We start from the raw sequence: 17,660 nt of genomic DNA, 5'->3' as shown, positions 1-17,660 counted from the left end.
ATTCTTCATTTTGACTCCTGTCACTTAGTGCTTTTAAAAGATGCGCTAGTGATGACCATAAAAGAAAGTGCCCAAGACTCAGCATCAGCTGTGGAAGTTCAGTCACTTTTAAGTGGCCACATTTGGAGAATTTGATAGTCAGCGTGGTTTATCTATATGCTTTTGCCCTTTATATGGAGAGGGTAATTGTGCTGGATAGGATTTTGTCTGATTATGAGTCATAATGCTAGATATTGATCCTAGTTTTCAAATAAGTATGGCTGCTAATTTAGATTAAATTGTCCTGTTTACTGCTTTTATTATAAACATTCCAATTTTAAATAATTATTTAGCACGCGTAGTGGCGTGACTGTAGTCTCCATTTTAGCTGTCATATTACTGGTACTGCTTAGAAGGAGCATTAACTGTGGTCATGGTTTTAACGATACTGCTTACAGTTGATGGTAAAATTTTAAACCTTTCATATTAAGATTGTGTGTATCGCTGTCCCTTTTTTCAGGGAGAATTTCCTCTTGCCCACTGCAGTGGATGGGGGATTAAAGAAATATATCTCCTTTACAACCAAAAAAATGCTGCTGTTCTTAGCAACTGACAATTTGGCTTAAAATGCCGTAGGCTTTTCCTGTCCGGTGTTGAGTCACAAGCTTTTCTTTGTGAAACATGACACTTGTGAATTTTTGAACAGCTCAGCCTTTTACATGTGGGAATTTCTGCTGGACTTCCTTGAGTGATGAGCACGTAAAGTTGGAGGAGGATGTGTTTTCATGTCTGGCTGGATGTCTTGGTTGTCTTGCCTCCCTGTACCTTTCTGTTGATGTAGAGAGACAAAATTGTTTCTCTAACAGGCAGTTTTCCTGATTTGGGGAAAATCACCGTCTTTCTCCATTCTTCCATGCTGGAATGCCTTTTGAATTGAAGAAAATCAAGATATGCCTGTGAAACTTGACACAGTGGAAAAGCTGCCTGTGCATTGTGTTTCAGCCTTCTCAAGTTGAAACAACGCTGAGGTTTATCTGATGGCAGGGGTAGTAGGTCTGCAGTCTGGGAGGGCCCTTATTTAAATCCTCTGCACAGTAAGTTTTCATGGTTGATCGTGGACCAGGCCATCTGGTGTCTGACTAGGTGTGTATTATCAGATCTAAGAGCGTGCCTTCTTTGTCTCAGCTTCTACATAAGAAAGAGGTCCCAATCTGTCATTACTTTTGAGACTCTTGGTGGGGTTGTTTGTGGGTTTTTTTTTTTTTTTTTTTTTGGAGCCTTCAGGCTGTGGCTTTTCTCCAAAGTGTATTATTGACAGTATATTATTCATATATAGTGAATATATGCTAAAATAGTGGAATATAGAGTCAGAATGGTTGGAGTTGGAAGAGACCTTAAAGATCATCTAGTTCAAACTGCCGTGGGCAGGGACATCTTTCAATAGATCAGGTTGCTCAAAGCCCCATCCAGCCTGGCCTTGAACACTTCCAGGGATGGGGCATTCACAGCTTCTCTGGGCAACCTGTTCTGGTATCTCACCACCCTCATTATAAAAAACGTCTTCCTGATATCCAGTCTAAACCCACCCTCTTTCAGTTTTAAAACCATGCCCCCTTCTCCTGTCACTACAGGCTGTGGTAAGAAGTCTCTCTTCATCTTTCTTATAAAGCCTTCTGTAAGTATTGAAAGGCCACTGTAAGGTTTTCCCAGAGCCTTCTCCAGGCTTAATAATGCCAACCCTTTCAGCCTTTCCTCATAGGAGAGGTGCTCCAGCGCTCTGATTGTTTCTTATGGCCCTCTTCTGGACCCGCTCTAACAGGTCTGTGTCTTTCTTGTACCGGGGACCCTAAGGCTATATATAGTAGTGGGGACCCCAGTACAAGTAGGGTATACTATTTCCTGAATTTTTTTGAAATTCCGCTGTCAAACCAAAGAAAGAAAAAGAGATTTAGTAAAAAGCAGGAAAAAAAGTGTGACATCTCCTGGGGTTGCCCTATGTGGAGGCAGGCTCTCTTGTATTTTGCTGTATGCCACAGGTTTCTTCCCATTTTCCAGTAAGCAACCAATACAGAGTGTTTACTTCACTCGTTATTCCTTATGAAGCTGTACAGTTATAGGCATAATCTCGAAGTACCTAAATCTCTAAATAGGAAGTGCAAAATGCATTGTGCCTATACTCAGGAGCTACTAATTGAACAGTTGTGGACGTATAGGGTTTAGGAGAGTTACTTAGTAAAAAGTGGCTGGGAGCCATACTGTGACAACTAGGCACTCCTTTTCTCCACCCCCAGGTTGTGATAGAATGGATAAAATTTTTACACTTTGCATTTTGATCAAAAGGTAGAGCATGATCATTTAGTTAAGGTGTGTGGACTACAAGTTTTCCACTTTCTGAGTTCACAGGCACCACTGTGCTTCCCCTTTTTCATCTGTCAAATGGAGTTATCAGGCCAAATTAACATAATGGCAGTAAATATATAATGACTTCTTATCTGAATTGAGCCAGACTGTTTCTCAGTAATCCCTGCAACAATCCTTTAACTTCTGTAGGAGCTAGACATGGTCTTCATTATGCTTGGCGGGGACATTATGATATATAGTTGATAATATAACAGAAATAAGTAGAAATGTAATGTCCCATATGCCTACTTTGGAGTAAACATTGAGTATGGTAGCTCAGGATGAAAATCAGCCTTACATGAATAAAAAAAAAAAACAAAACCCAAAACAACAAAAAAAACCTCAACCAAACAAAAAACCTCACAACCTAAAAACCCCACCCAGACAACCCCTCAAAAACCCCAAAATAAAAAAGCAACAAATTTTTTTGTGTGGCTGCATTGAGATTTGTTTTCTGTCATGCATCATCCTGATACAAATATACATTTTCTCTTTAGTTATGATTTTTTTTATAGTTTTCAATGATGTCTATCAAAGCATTATTTAGCTCTTTTCCTAGAACACTAAGTTCCTTTATTCCAAGTTAATTCCCTAGACTTAGTGTATAAGAGTGTTTTGCGTTCTTTATGGTTATCTTTAACTTATCCAACACTAATAAAATAAAATACCTTGATGTGACTCTATTGTTTGTAACATCACCAGGATAGAAATGCTTGATGAAAGAGTATTATGTATACACAGAGATCAGAACAAGATAAAGCACTTGCAATAGCATCCTTTTTTTGTGAAATGTACACTTTTATTGTTAGATTGGAGCTGTCTGTTCATATAGTCTTTTAAAGTCGTCTTCCAGGGAGATTCCTCTATTACCTGGAAATCAGCCATATCGCGTATCTGCTTTCTCAGGATGGGGCTCTGGAATTCTTTCATCTCCCTTGGTGTCTATCCAGTTGTCTGATTTAAGATTTTGTTGAAGATCAATCATGTTTGGTGCTTGCTTTTTCTCCGGGTAACATGAGGTTTTCTCTTTGCTATGTGTGTTGGTAAATTGGTAAATTCTTTTTGTCAACACAAATTATCTAATTGGTCTTTATTGGGTATATGCTCAATTGTATGTTCTTTCCCTCCTTTCCAGTCACATTTATGGATCTGGGTATTTTTGGGCATCAGGGTAGCTGCTACTGATTTCTGAGGGAGGACAGGAGGGCTGCTTTGTAAAATCACTGCCTGTCCAAAACATTCTCAACTCCTGGCGCAAAAAAGCAACAACCAGGCAAACAGTAAGAATGAATGGCATCAAGTAGAAAAGAGCTGGCTGATCTTTCTGTGCTAATGCTGAAACAATAAAGCTTGCCAACAGACCAGAGCTATAAGCTGCAGTAGAAGTTACAAAATAGATCCGTGACGAGTGTGCCTGAATGTCAAATCTGTGAGAGTAGGCTACCAGACCAGGAATTACAATGTCCTCAAGGCCTAGGACAGTAAAAGGTCTGTTAGAATCTGATGTAGGGTACCACACTGGAATCTTCAGCATAAATGCGATTTTCCCATGGTGTGCTGAATCAAATGGTCCAAGAGCTAGAATTTCTATTATGCTGTCCCCACACCTGGTTAGTGAAGGAGGGGTAAGTACAAGGAAGACATTATAGACCAAGAATCCAGCAGAAATAAGCTGCAGTTCTTTATATTGGCTATGTGAACTTCTTTGAGCTCATAAAAGCAGATGGAGATTCCTAGAGCATTTTGCAGGATCCAGTTCTCGAGTATGTTCTGGGTTGTAAAGAAAGCCAAGTGACTGAGAATTAGGATTAGTAAGTGATACTTAGATGCTTTGTGTCGAGCTCAGTTGCTAGTAGTCCATAAAGAGATTTGTAAGGTGTGCAGGTGTAACCCTATCTTGCCTTGAGTAACTAAGCATCTTATCTGGTGTGAAGAGCATTTGTCTGTGGAGAGAGCGCACAAGGTACTCGTTCACTGCGTGCTTTTTTTCATGAAGTACGGCTTCACAAATCATTGAAACTCCTGGTGTGGCTGGTAGTGGCAAATAAAACACTCCTGCTAGCAGTAACGGCTGGAATGATAGAAGCCCAAAGATGGATAGAGGGCCAGTTGTTGCGCAGAGTACATGGCTGTGCTTGAGAAACAGCATCAAGTACGGAAAACAAAGTGAATATTATTCACTGTTGTGTGATAGTGGCAGGAGGACATTTACACCATTGTGACAAAGTGTTCTTGTCTGCTGCTGATTTATTAATACAATAAAAAAGACAGCTTATTGTTTTATTTTTGTTGAACAAAGTTATTTATGGTATTTGCAATATTAAAAAAAAGACTAATGATTCACTGTTTACCTTTGCCAGCCTTAGATATAAAGTAGTTCCTTTACATGATTGTCTTTCTCATCATTTATAAACACCATCAAAATGATATTTCTTTCTGGGCAAGATAATAAAATTCACATGGGTAAATCCAGCCTGAAATCTGTCATTTAAAATAGCGAGGGCTGTTAAGTACTTGATACTCTATTAACAGATAATCAAACTAATCCTTTCCAGGAACTGACAGGCAGCATCTCTTCTGTTGAGGAAGACTCCATAGTAAAACTATGTTATATATGCCTATGGATATCCCCAATAACTGACATAAATATATAAAGTATAAGTCTTCAGTAAGCAAGACAACATATTTTGTGAACCAGTTTTGCAGAAGTCTTGATCGTACCTGCGAAGGGGCTTATCTAAATTAAGTTTTCAAGGCTTTAAAATCTTGGAAGAGATAACAACGTTGTGTAGGTCCTATCCAATAAAGATGAGATTTCAGTTTGTTGCCAGGAGATGAGCTGCTTTATTCATAAGTGGTCGTGACAGCTCACCGGTCTCTTAGCAGGACACAGCCTGGAAAAAATATTTTTTTTCCTTGAGTTTTAAAGCATTGTCACGTATTGGGCATTGCCACTGCTCACTGCAGTGCAGGTTGTAATTCTTGTGCAGTTTCTGTTTACTGGGCTTGTACTAAATGTCGTCTTGACTGGCGAATGACACTTATCCCAAGTTATTGCTGCATCCTGATACCACATGGCACCCGAAGAGGAAGAGCGGAGGGGAAAACTGACTTCATTGCAATTTTGTTTCCTCTAGGCCAGATTGGAAATAAGTTTGCCTGTTGGTATAATGTGCTTTAAACTGGTGGAAATAAAGGACAAGCTGTTATGGCAACAGAAAGTACACTAACTATGCAGTAATAGCCACTCTTAAAACGCACTCTTCGGTGATGTTTGTGTAGAGCGCTATAAAAGCTAAGAAAGAAAAGATCACTTGTAACTAGTCGCATGCCAGGTATCTCCAGATGACCATGTCTATTAGTTTTTGTCTCCCTCTTCAGTAGTGCAACAGTCGTATTGATGCTGATGGGCAGCAATAACAGCAAGCACAGTATCTTACCTGTTATTTTTCCAGACATTCATTTATTGGCATTACTGTTGACACAATAACGTACTAATTTCTACCCACTGAGTTTTCCTATGTTCTTTCCTCCTACGTTAGCGTCTGCACTGAGGGTTTTCATGCTTGGTCTGATCCAGAGAGGAAGCACGGCATTCTTTTTTCATCAAATGAAAACACAGTTCTTCCAGCAGGATTTTTTTTTTTTTTTTGTTTTAAAACAAAATGAAAATACAACTCTGGCCATGATAGCACTTCAAAACCAGGCATCTTTGGCTGGTTTTGCCTTTTGGAACTTGTTTGCTAACTATTACGCTCTTAAAAAGGAGTTTGAATATTAAAAACTGTTTAGACAAGAACAGGTACTGTGAGATAAAAATGAAATACATGCCACAAATGCCACAAACCCACTAAAAAATAGCAAAAAACACCAGCAACAGTCATGTTGTCTCTAATGATGTGTTCATCTGTCCCGTGATAAAGATGGTGAACTCTTCTAGTCTGGCAGGAATCAAGAGGATGCTAAAATGTCTGCAGTAGTATTGTATTAACATTTATGAATTGGATAATCAGCTGACAGATCTTTGAAGAAATGACCAAGAAGCTCTTCAGCCTGTTAACATTTATTTTTTTTAATTCAAAAGATAAAATTGCAGATAAGTGCCTAAACCAAAAGAACACAGCTATGTCCATGTTCAGAAAAGGTCATTTAAGGTGACCTAGGTATATGTGAGCCAGTTTGATTTCACTCCTCCTCCCCATCCCAGAAATTAATTCAGTTAATGTAAAATAAGAGGCCATCAGTATAGTAGTGATTTGACAATAGAAGTATGCTTGTAAGAATTTATAGCTGACTGTAGATTTGCTCATGTTGAAATGGCAAGTAAATAGGAAACTCTGGGAAAATCTAATCAATTGGTCAATGTGGTCTGTATAAATTAAGTCCACTTTAATGTTGCCGAAGGTGCAGGCTGTAAGTTATAAGAAAAAGCCAGGAACCCATGCTGGCCAGACCAACACTGGAACAGACCAAAGGAATAGCTTTTGAGTAGCTGTGGCTTCAAGAGTGTGTGGAACAAAAGGCAAGCAGCTCAGTTTGAACTTCTGGTATGAAATCCTGTGGCAAAAGACCTACGAGCATTTGGATTTATAAATAGGAATTTTAAAGGGTCAATGTTGGTATGCTGTAAATGTCTTGGGAATCAAGTTCTTAAAAGTATGTGTGAAAACAGCAGAAATGTAGAAAAATCACAAAAAGATAGAGGAGTGATAGTTATGCTTCCTGGACACATCAATAGTCAGTGTGTTGTATATGACTCAGTTCAGGTATGTCTCTGGTAGAAATGTTTCACTTAAATAGTACTTACTGACAGAAACACAAAGGTGTGGCCTGGTAATTATGCTTTATTTTATACAGAAGATCACATTGTTGTTCTGTTGAACCTTTTTGATTTCTGTTTGTATGGCATAAAAGAAGACAATTTTTGTCTTATTTCTGGCCCTAGGATCTATAAATTATGCTGCAGGAGTTCAGGGTATTTATCTTACCATTTTTCAAAATAAATGTCTGTTTTTTCAAGTGCCTTGCAGAATTTATGCAGCTATGGAGATTTGGTGCTTACTAATTCATTGCTCATAGCTGTTGTTTGCCAACTAATTTTCTGTCAGAACTTGGTCCTAATATATATTAACTGTAGCTAAGCGAAATATGTCTGTAAATCTGTGAAAACAAGCCTGTTCATCCATTTAAAAAAAAAAAAAGCCACAAAACACTATTTACTCACTTTCATCAGGTACAATGCAATGAAACATATTTTGCGCCTGACATTGTGTAACGGGTATGTTTTTGAAGATGTAAAAGCTATGTGATTTTAATTGTTTTTTCTAGATTGACTGTGATTTTTGCATTGTAACCTGTTACATCATACCAATGGGAGGAGGGAGGCTGTGTGTATAATGAGTGCACATAGTGTGAAACGATATGTAATTTCATCTCTGTTTAACTTTTTTGTAAAGGCAAATACAATCTAAAGGGGACTGAGTAATTTCTGGCAAAGTCTAAAGGGGGAAATCAAGATGAATTTAAAATGGAAAGCTTGGCAGCACATTCAAGAAAAACACGAGACAGAGGAATAACTGAGAAAGAAAGTAGAAATTGATACAATGTGAGCACAGAGCTGAAGGACAAAAAAGATGACATGGCAGAGAAAAATATATGGGAAATAAAGGAGATATTTGACATGAGTGGGGAATGCATTAGGAGCTGGTGTTAGCAAAAAAAGCAAGTGTCAAGAGAGATTAATAATCAGAGCGGGTAGGTAATTCTTATTGCATGAAAAGGATTCTCTTAAGAGTTTTAAGTATGGCACAAACAGCTTAATTACTTGACTTCAGAACCATTTCTTAGGATTCCTAATACACATTTTCCTTCGTAAAAACCACAGAGAGACTGGATCATCAGTTGGGTTGGGACCTTCAGGAACATAATATGGTCTGTTACTCAACTCAGTAGAACAACTGGTAGTAGCAAAATGCCAAAGATCACTGATTAATAAAAAAAAAAAAAAAAATTCATTTTTTACCATTTGCTTTGCCTGAGTGTGTTTGGCTGCATGTTAAGAGGCTACATGTTTGGCATGCTAAGAGGCTGATACATTAGGGTTGATTCTAGGACTGAAGAATATATTCAGGTGATGAGAAAGCGTTCTTCCCTTCTCAGATTCCCGAAGATGTTCCTCATACTCCTGTTCCTTACAACTACGCGCTTGGCACTCCCTCCATGGTCCCTTGTTATGTCTTGTCGTCTTAAGCCTTCCATTCACTCCCTGTCCTTCCTCCTCTTGATGCCTTTTGTTTCTTCCCTTCAGCTCCTATTCGTGCTCTCTTTTAACAGCTTCTCCCTGGCACTTCACCTTGTATGGGGGGGGGGACGGGGGGGACGACTGGAAGCCCTGTCTCTTACCAGTTTTGCTTCCTTGCTGGCAAATTTCCATACCGATCTTCTGTCCCTTGGTGGTTCTTCTGTCTGGTTTCCTGATGGCCACTCAGATTCATCTTTCCCCGTTTTCCTTTTCCACGCTCTTAAAATCAATCTATCTTGCTGCCAGCAACTAGTGGGAGAACATTTAAGCCAGACGCCAGACATTGTCTTTGCTCTCACATCTGGTTCCCTGGGCTGCAGTAGCTCCCGCAGCAAGAAGAAATCACATGGAAGCAGAGTCTTTTAAAAGGCCGCTGACAGCCTTGGAGCATGCTTAGGCACGAGTGACTGTGATTAGTATGTTGTTGTGCAAATTCAAGATTGTTGCTTCTAGTCCTGTGACAGTTTATTTACAAAGGTAACTAATCCGGCAGGTTAATATTGCTTGTGCAAGGAAACTTACAGTGAAGAATCAGAGATATGAAAAGAAGGAAAGATAAAGCACAAAAATTGCCTGGGCTGAAAGCAACTTTCTAATAATAATAATAGAAAATGAACTCAAAACTGTCATGGTTTTTGGCTCAGTTAGACAGGATGAGAAACAGTGCATTGTATCTTCCTGGAATGATCAGATCAAGGAGGCATTTATATGCCAGAATTTCATCGCATTTATTCTGAATTGTAAGTGATCTGTGATGTTGGCTGACTGGTGTAAATTGCCTCAGATTTGAAGGCCCTTTAAAAATGGAGAATGTGTAACTTTTCTACTCAGATGTGCATGAAACCCATGCCAAGGAAGCAGATATGACTATTGAAGTGAACGGAAATTATGCAGTTTAATTGAGGTATTATTAGCCAGTGCCAGGTAGTTTAAATGTGATTAGCTGGTTGTCCAGTGCATGCCAAATTTCTATGTTTAGATCTTCTAGAGAAAAAAATTTAAATATTTCTAATAAACTAATATATGCAAAAACTTTCTCATGTGGATTTTTCAAAAATATCACTAGTGTGAAACCAATGAATATTTCATTAGATCCTAAGATGCCTCAGTCAGCAGTAGCTACATTCCTCACGTCTGTTGTCCAGGAAAGCAGCTTTGGAAAACTTCAGTAACAGATAAAGATAGTACTGCTTAAGAATTCTGCTTGCAAATCTTTGCCTGCTGATGGTAGAGTACCACCATAGTATTTATTATCTTATATCTAAGAAGCAGCATTTGAACATATAATTGCTAATTTGTAAAATGTAAACAGGGCAAGTTGTAGTCAACCAGATAATATCTGTCTTGTCTGCATTTAACTGATGCAGTTTAAGTATTTTTCTGTGTTTGTTTTTCTACTCGTTTGTAGACTGGAGATTGTAGTTGAACAGTATGATCAGATAGGGATTTTAATGCTTTTCAATAAAACTCTGATTTAGAAACTACCACAAGGATAATTTTTCTAGGTTGGCTAGTCCGTCCAGATCAGTTGATATAATGGGGGGTAATTTCTTGCCATCTCTTTTGCCAGTGCTTTACCTGTCCCTGTATTCAGTATTCCAAAAAAACCTGACCTTTATATTTATCTCGGAACAGTCCAGTGCCTCAAGGAAAGAGATGTCTGGTGTTTTGTTTTTTTTTTTTCAAGGATCAAAGATTATCAAACCTACAGAACCAGCCACATTGCATGACCAGGGATAACTCACTGGTTAATAACTATCAGATTAAGCAGAAGTCTGGCGTTTGTTACTGTTTAAGAAGAATGAGTCAAAGACTGATCTATGCACATAAATGAAAGAGATTCTTTATTTGTATAAAACATCCCCAGATGTATAATCCCCCTCAGAGTTAGGAGCAGAGGCCATTCGAGGCTGTTTGCCATTCAAAGTGCTGGAAGGGAACACCTCACAACAGTATTAGCATAATGTAGTCTTCTAAAAGTTGCAGGCATGCATCTCAGCAGTCATTGGATAGATCAATAAGGCTTTTGAAGAATCATCTTAATCTTTAAGAGCTTTTCTGCTGAATGTGTTGGCCTTACTTGGAATAATAGGCTTGGGAGCAAGCTTTCGTATTGTGGAGTGGGTGGTGGGTTCGATATGTTAACCATCAGTTCAATGGATGAAAATGATTCAGGCCCTCACAGCTGGTCTGCTGTACACGCTAGTTTGTAGATACTGATTGATTTTTATCTTAATGAGGGATCCACTTCTCTGATTTGCGGTTTAGGTTTTGCTTTTTCTGCTAATTTTCACTCTCTCCCCTTCTATCTGTAAACAGCTTGATTTTTATTTGATGGCGGCGGGGGGGGCGGGAAATCCTTCCATTGCTTTACAACATTTGCCAGAAAGAAGGATTAGCCTACCAAAGGCCATGTGAATTCATGGATTTAGTGTATTAGATTTTGCTGTGTAAAATGGAAATACTTCTTCAAGTCTATGGTGGCTTCTGAAAGTTTTCTGAAAAAATGTCCATATATTGAGAATGGACATAACAGTTACCCTGGGATTAATACACATGTTTGCCCAGAACAGTATTTTTGCAGCTTCAAAATAGGATGTCGTGCTAAAGCTGTTATGGGGTCTTTACTTTAAGAAGACTCTGATCAGTTACCTCCACATCTTAAGGCTGGTACATGCTAAATTCTGTAATTAATGCAAATGTGAATGCACATTTGAAAAAAGAGTTATTGTCATGGCTTCAGCTGGGATGGAGTTGACTTTCTTACTAGCAGCTGGTACAGCGCTGTGTTTTGGATTTGGGGTGACAAATGGTATTGATAGCATACTACTGGTTTTGGTTGTTGCTAAGCTCTCAAGGCCTTTTCTGCTCCTCACACCGCCCTGCCAGCCAGGGCTGAGTGTGCACAAAAAGCTGGGAGGAGACACACCTGGGACAGCTGACCCCAACTGACCAAGGGGATATTCCATGCCATGTGACGTCATGCTCAGGATATAAAGCTGGGGGAAGAAGGAGGAAGGGGCGGATGTTTGGACTTATTGCATTTGTCTTACCAAGTACCCATTACGTGTGATGGAGCCCTGCTCTCCTGGAGATGGCTGAACAGCTGCTTGCTGATGAGAAGCAGTGAATAAACTCCTTGTTTTGCTTTGCTTGTGCATGTGGCTTTTGCTCTACCTATTAAACTGTCTTTATCTCAACCCATGAGTCTTTCCTCGCTTCTCTTCTGATTCTCTCCCCCATCCCAGCTGAGGGGAGTGAGCAAGTGGCTGTGTGCTCCTAGCTGCTGGCTGGAGTCAAGCCACGACAGTTATCCTGCAGGAACAGCACTTCTTTGAGAGCTGTTGTCTTTGTGGTTTCTGTGACTCCCTCTCTCTTATAGAGTCCTATACTTTGGAGCTTGTGCTAGCACAGAAACTTTGGGAGTGCATGGTCTCCATGATTTATGCACCAGTTCCAAAGGTGCTGTGTGGGTCTACAGAGCAGGTACAAGGCCCTGAGAGACAAAAAGACGTTCCTCTTACATGTATGGAATGTGCACAAGCCGTTCGATTAATTGGCAATATGGCTGGAAGGAGTGGTAAGGAAGCTGCATAATTCTCCGTTATTCTTCTGTTCCCTGGCACGGTCAAATCACATCAGTCTTCATAGTTGCAGGTGTCGTACAGTGATGACTCTGAAGCAATCACAGTCATGTTTCATTGTTAGTTATCCTTATCACCAACTTTTTCCTAATAACTAACTTTCCCTTGCTCCGTTTTGGTGTTATTTTGCATTCTCCATGGCCAGGGAAAAAATTATTATTCACTTTTCCTTTTATATACTGAAAAGTCATTATCTTGTCCCTCTTGAACATCTTTTCTCTGGACTAAATAACACTCTTTTACTGTTTCCCAATGAGCTTTATTTTCAAGGCATCCATTCATTTTTTGTTCTTCTCTGTTCTTGCCTATGTGTTTTTTGAAATGCATTGTCTGTCAACAGGGAACTGCCAAGGCTGAAATAGGATCTATCAGTTCAACCTGTTTTAAAAAAAATAAAAATACTTACTATACCATAAGTAACTGTGTTGTCTAATACCAGCGTGTTATTTAAAAGCTGTACTCTGATGCATTTACTGTTGCTCTTAAGGTCAGTCTGAAACTTACTAAAAGAAGTCACTTCAATGTGCTCAGCAGGGCACTCTGGTCACATCTGCAGGCTCCTATAAAAGGCATCTCATCCACCCCTGCTTGCTACATTTCTTTCTCTTCCCTACATCTCTCCATATATGCTCTTGTGGTCACTTTGCTCTGGTAAAAACCTATGCAGTTGTCTCTCAGTTCTCACTCCAGTCTGCGTAGCTAAATGCGGTAGCAAGCACGAGGTGGTTTTGTTACCCAGAAGCAGCAGTGAGACGGGACTGAGAGGGCAGTAATAGAAAGTAAAGGCATGTCTTCAGCCAACTTCTTAAGTGTTTCCTTGGGTTCAGTCTTGGACGAGAGGGTTATAAAGAGTCAGAGTTTTACCTTCTGATGCTGAATCAGTGATGTGTAGAGTCCTCAACCCAACAGAGGTGACAGGAGGGCGCCTCTAATCACAGCAAGTTTTTGCAGGTGCTGCAAACACGGTGGTCTGAACAGGCAGTTATTTACTGCTGCCACCCTGATGCTCTGGTTGGCTCACATGAAAAAATGGCTGTCACAGTGACTGCCTTGCTTTAACTGCCCTTGTTTAGAGTCATGCACATTTAGATCGGCTTAACCTTTATTTTATACACTCTTACTGAAAACTGCATCCAGTACTATAGTTTCTTCCCCAAATCATCATAGTACATTTCAAATTGATTCAAAGCTGGATAGTGGTATGTAGTTAGCCATTAAGAATATTCTTCCAGTGAGGATGTTTCTAGGGATGTTCTCCCATTGAATATTCTTACCCTAATGTTTCAGTGTCTTTTATTAATGAATAAGATAATAACGGGTAGCACTTCCAGAGGGTGCAGGATCGAAAAGCTGAAACTAAACAAATTCATGCCATAAATTCTTTCCTAACTATGTACCATTTAACTGGATGTCTTCATTCTGGTCTGGATTAGGTGTTGAAGCTTGTCTGCACTGTAGGGGAACTCCTGTTAGATGACTCCCTACAGATAGTTCTGTCTGGTCTTGACCCATCTACTACTTTAAAATCTAAAAGTTCAACGTGAATTTTTGACACTTATTTAAAGACGTAAATCAGGTAGCTTATATGTAACTGGGCCAAGATAGAGCTTTTAGTTCTCTTCAGAGTTTCTTTTTCCCCAGTTACCATAGACTCCACCTGTTTTACACCTATTACTTATACAGTGCCTTCCTATTTTGACTTGGTCCTTTATTCAAGGTCAGAATATTATCTGAATTTTACTGCTAATTTTCTGCATGTTTTCTCAAAGACTGTCTCTTGTCAGTACCTTTGCTAAAAATCATTCAAGCCATGTTGCCTCTGTTACTTCAAAATTCTATCAAATCATATTCTGAGATATCCTCTTTTTCAGTTTAGACATATCCCATCTTAAAATTCATTTAGAGTACCTCTGTAAAAGTTCCTTTTCCTGGCTCATTGCTTTCAGATCCACCGTCATCTCTCCATACTCCACTGCATCAAATACAATTAGACGTCATCTTTAGTATTCTTTTCTGGTTTATTTCATGTCTCACTAGTCATCTCCTCAAATATTAAGATATTGATCTTTTCCCACCTTCATGTGGGTGAAGGTGGGAAATATGTGAAAATAGGATGTTCTTGATTGCTTATTTTTCATCTACTTTTCAGCTTGCTTTTCTAGTGAGCATCTCTTCTGTTTTCTTCCCATAGACTTTACAAAAGGGAGAAATCCTTTCTGTAAAGCTAACAGAGCTGTTTTGTAGTCCTTCTTAAAACTCTTGACCTTCTCGATTACAAAATATTGGTCAGGTAGTTGATAATAACGTTTCTATGGTATGTCCGTGTTGCATAAGTTATTTTGGGGGTATGGTAGCTCTTTTCACTACATATTTGTGCAGTTTTAAACTGATGAATAATGTTATCTCCAAATTAAGAAGATACTTTTGCGAAAATGTAGTGAATACTGACAATGAGTTAATTAAAATGTATTCTAGCAACTAGCTGGGAAAAACAGTTTTATGTCATGGGGATCTACCAAATATGCCTTCCTGGAAAAGACGGTTCCTATAGGCTTAGAAGGAGCTTTCTCCCAGTTGTTCATTTAACTAATAAATAATACTCTGAACATATTTTCTTCCAAAAGTAAGTAGGAATAACAGTAGAAATGAAAGAGATTTAGTCCTGACAGTAATTTCTATGAATAATCAGACTTGAGAGGGAGATTAAGCCTATAATTATTTTTCTTATGCATTATCAATGAAGGAGAAGCTACAGGAAACTGTGTATATATGGTTTTGCATAGATGATGTTCATAAAAGAGTAGGACCTCCGTCTGCACTATAAGCATATATTGTTAAAAAGATATTGGAAATTTGTAAAAGTTAAAATACTTGTGTGGGGGAGTTGTCTCTTGATTTTTAGCTATAAAATATAAAGTATGGTTTAAAGACTTCTTTAGAGAGCACTTGAAATTCCTAATATTGGTGGAGGGAGGTGGGAGGAGAATTGATATTCTTCTTTAATAGGAACCTAAGCACTATTGCTGGAGAGCAAGGAAGGAAAGAAATGAAAATTACAAGTTTTCTTTTCATGTTCAAATCTTAATGAAATTTATAAAATGAACAAGCAAAAAATAAATGATAAGTTAATATATTTTTTACAATGTAAAGCTTTTCTAATACAAAGAGGTGGGTGGGGCAAGGAAATTTCAGTCTCTATAGTCCTTGGAGATAAATCAGACTTTGTAACTATTTGTAATTGATCCTACTATCTTAGGTTTTCAAGATCAAAGCTGTGCAACTGGCAGGAAAACTTCTTCCAGCCTTCAACACACCTACGGGTATACCATGGGCAATGGTGAATCTGAAAAGGTAATGAATTTTCTTTTGTCGGGAAGTGCGTTGTTCCCCCTCCACCCAACTTAAAATTAGTAATGGCTTATGTCAGGTTTTTTTAATAGTGGAACTGTAGAAGATGTAGGCAAATTGGCATTCCTGGCACTTCAGAATAATTTTAATACAGTTCAGAGCATTCTGTCTCATTAACTGCAATAAATTGTGACCATGATTTTTTTTTTCTCCTGATTCAACATGACATTGGAACATACCCAGTGTTATTATGCCATGTGTTGCTCTAGAGCTTAATTATTGGTTCTTTAGTCATTACAGACCTACTAAAAACCAAAATTGTTTGCAGTCCATCGTTGAACGTACTGGGTTTTATGTACTGTGTGAGCTGTATGTTACCTTTAGAAGACTCACAATGTTTGAGAAGATGATGGGACTCTGAAGATATTAATTCATTTTACAGTTCAGTTTAGGTATAAAGGCTAGCGTGCTGAAGTCCACTATGGTCCATGGAGATGGAGAGGCTCCTTTAGATGGCAGTTCAGGTCAGACACTGAATTAGATGATCTGCGTTGCCTTGGGGAAGAGACTTGCCTTGTTTAATTTATCTTGTATTGCTTGTTCAATGCTGGGATTTCCCTCAGAGTCTGAGAGAACGTTTTTGGTGCAAGCTGCTTTTTAAATTTTTGTTATGTTCTTAAACAGTAGCTGAATTGGGATGCATGTCTAGATTGTGTGTGCACTTACGAATTCGCGATAGTAAATAGCAGAGAGTTTTTGAATTGTTTTAAATTGTTCTCCTTTTAGGATAGGTATTTGTTGTGCTTTGTTAGACTGCGAAAACGTTTGGGACTACTTTGAGAGCATTAGCTGTAGGTGCCATTTTGTGATCAGGAAATGATCCTCACTTTGTCACTCCTTGGGTGAAGACCATGGAGCTGTGGTTTGGAAGAATATAGAAACCTTTGCTGAACAGTTGTTATTTTCATATGAACCTTCGTATTTTATATGAACCTTTACTTGTTCTAGGTTAACGGTTGGACTTGATGGTCTTAAAGGTCTCTTCCAACCAAAACGATTCTGATTCTTTTGGTGCAGGGCCTCACCAACTTTGCCGGCTTTTCTCCGCTTTGCCTGTGCTGCGTTTTCCAGTTTTTTGGGCCTCTGTACAATGAATGTTATTGGGTTAAATTTCCCTGCACACTTTCCGTGCAGCGCTATGGTTTACTCAGTCCTGTGTTCTTCCTGCGGTTTCATACAGCTTGAAATTCCTCTGTGAGTGAGCTTTTATTTTTAATTTTTGCTTTGTTTAGCCCAGGCCCGCACTGTGATTCCAGTGTGTTTGAATGGCCCAGGTGGCCATACTCCTTGAGCAGCACAGGCATCTGGTTCACTGGCTCGAGCGACATAGATGGCGAGGTTTAAGAAGCTGCAAGCAGTAGATGCATGGATACTTATCAGTACAACACGTAGGTCGGGCGTCAGAGCACAGTCAGGAAGGCAGGAGCAGGGAGGAGGATTTGCTGTAGGCAGAGGGAAAAGGATTGGAATGCCAGAAATTTCCTGTATGCTGGTATTGTTTATGCATTTACTCTATCAGTCTCTTGGTAATGTACAAAACCAGCCAGCATCACAGCGGTGACAGAAAATAGTGGCTGGCATGCTGGGGGGGACAGTGATGGTAGCAGGCGTATATGAGAATGCTTACCGTGAGGCTGACAGGCAGTGAAAAGAGAAGACCTGAAAGAAATATTTGCAAAATTATTGACTTGTGTTTTATTAGCTTTTGTATTCGTAATTAAATGCTTAATTTCACTTTTTATCACAGCTGTACCTAAAAACCCCTGAGACAAGCTATGATTCTGTCTCTCTACGCTCTGTAAACAGTGGTTACTGTATTTTTAAAGGTGGTGTTCTGTCTCAGGTCAGAGCTACAAATACTGCTCCATTACCAACACTTTTCCTTTACATTTCCTCTTTCTAATTTATAATTTAAAAAATACGTAAGA

General features: G+C 39.0%; 1 protein-coding gene across 2 annotated transcripts in view; it reads left to right on the top strand.

Moving 5' to 3' along the window:
- The window catches only part of MAN1A2 (mannosidase alpha class 1A member 2), a 139,221-nt gene that overhangs the window by 71,418 nt on the left and 50,143 nt on the right, over positions 1–17,660 (top strand). For both annotated transcript variants that reach the window (XR_010073388.1, XM_063353067.1), the window contains exon 6: positions 15,581–15,675. Coding sequence is in view for 1 of the 2 variants with exons in the window: in XM_063353067.1 (XP_063209137.1) it covers positions 15,581–15,675 (95 nt within the window). In the remaining variant the exon portion in view is untranslated. The remainder of the gene's footprint in view (positions 1–15,580; positions 15,676–17,660) is intronic.

This window comes from Chroicocephalus ridibundus, chromosome 1 (assembly GCF_963924245.1).
Source record: "Chroicocephalus ridibundus chromosome 1, bChrRid1.1, whole genome shotgun sequence".
Lineage (NCBI taxonomy): Eukaryota > Metazoa > Chordata > Aves > Charadriiformes > Laridae > Chroicocephalus > Chroicocephalus ridibundus.
This window is presented reverse-complemented; position numbering and strand designations above follow the sequence as displayed.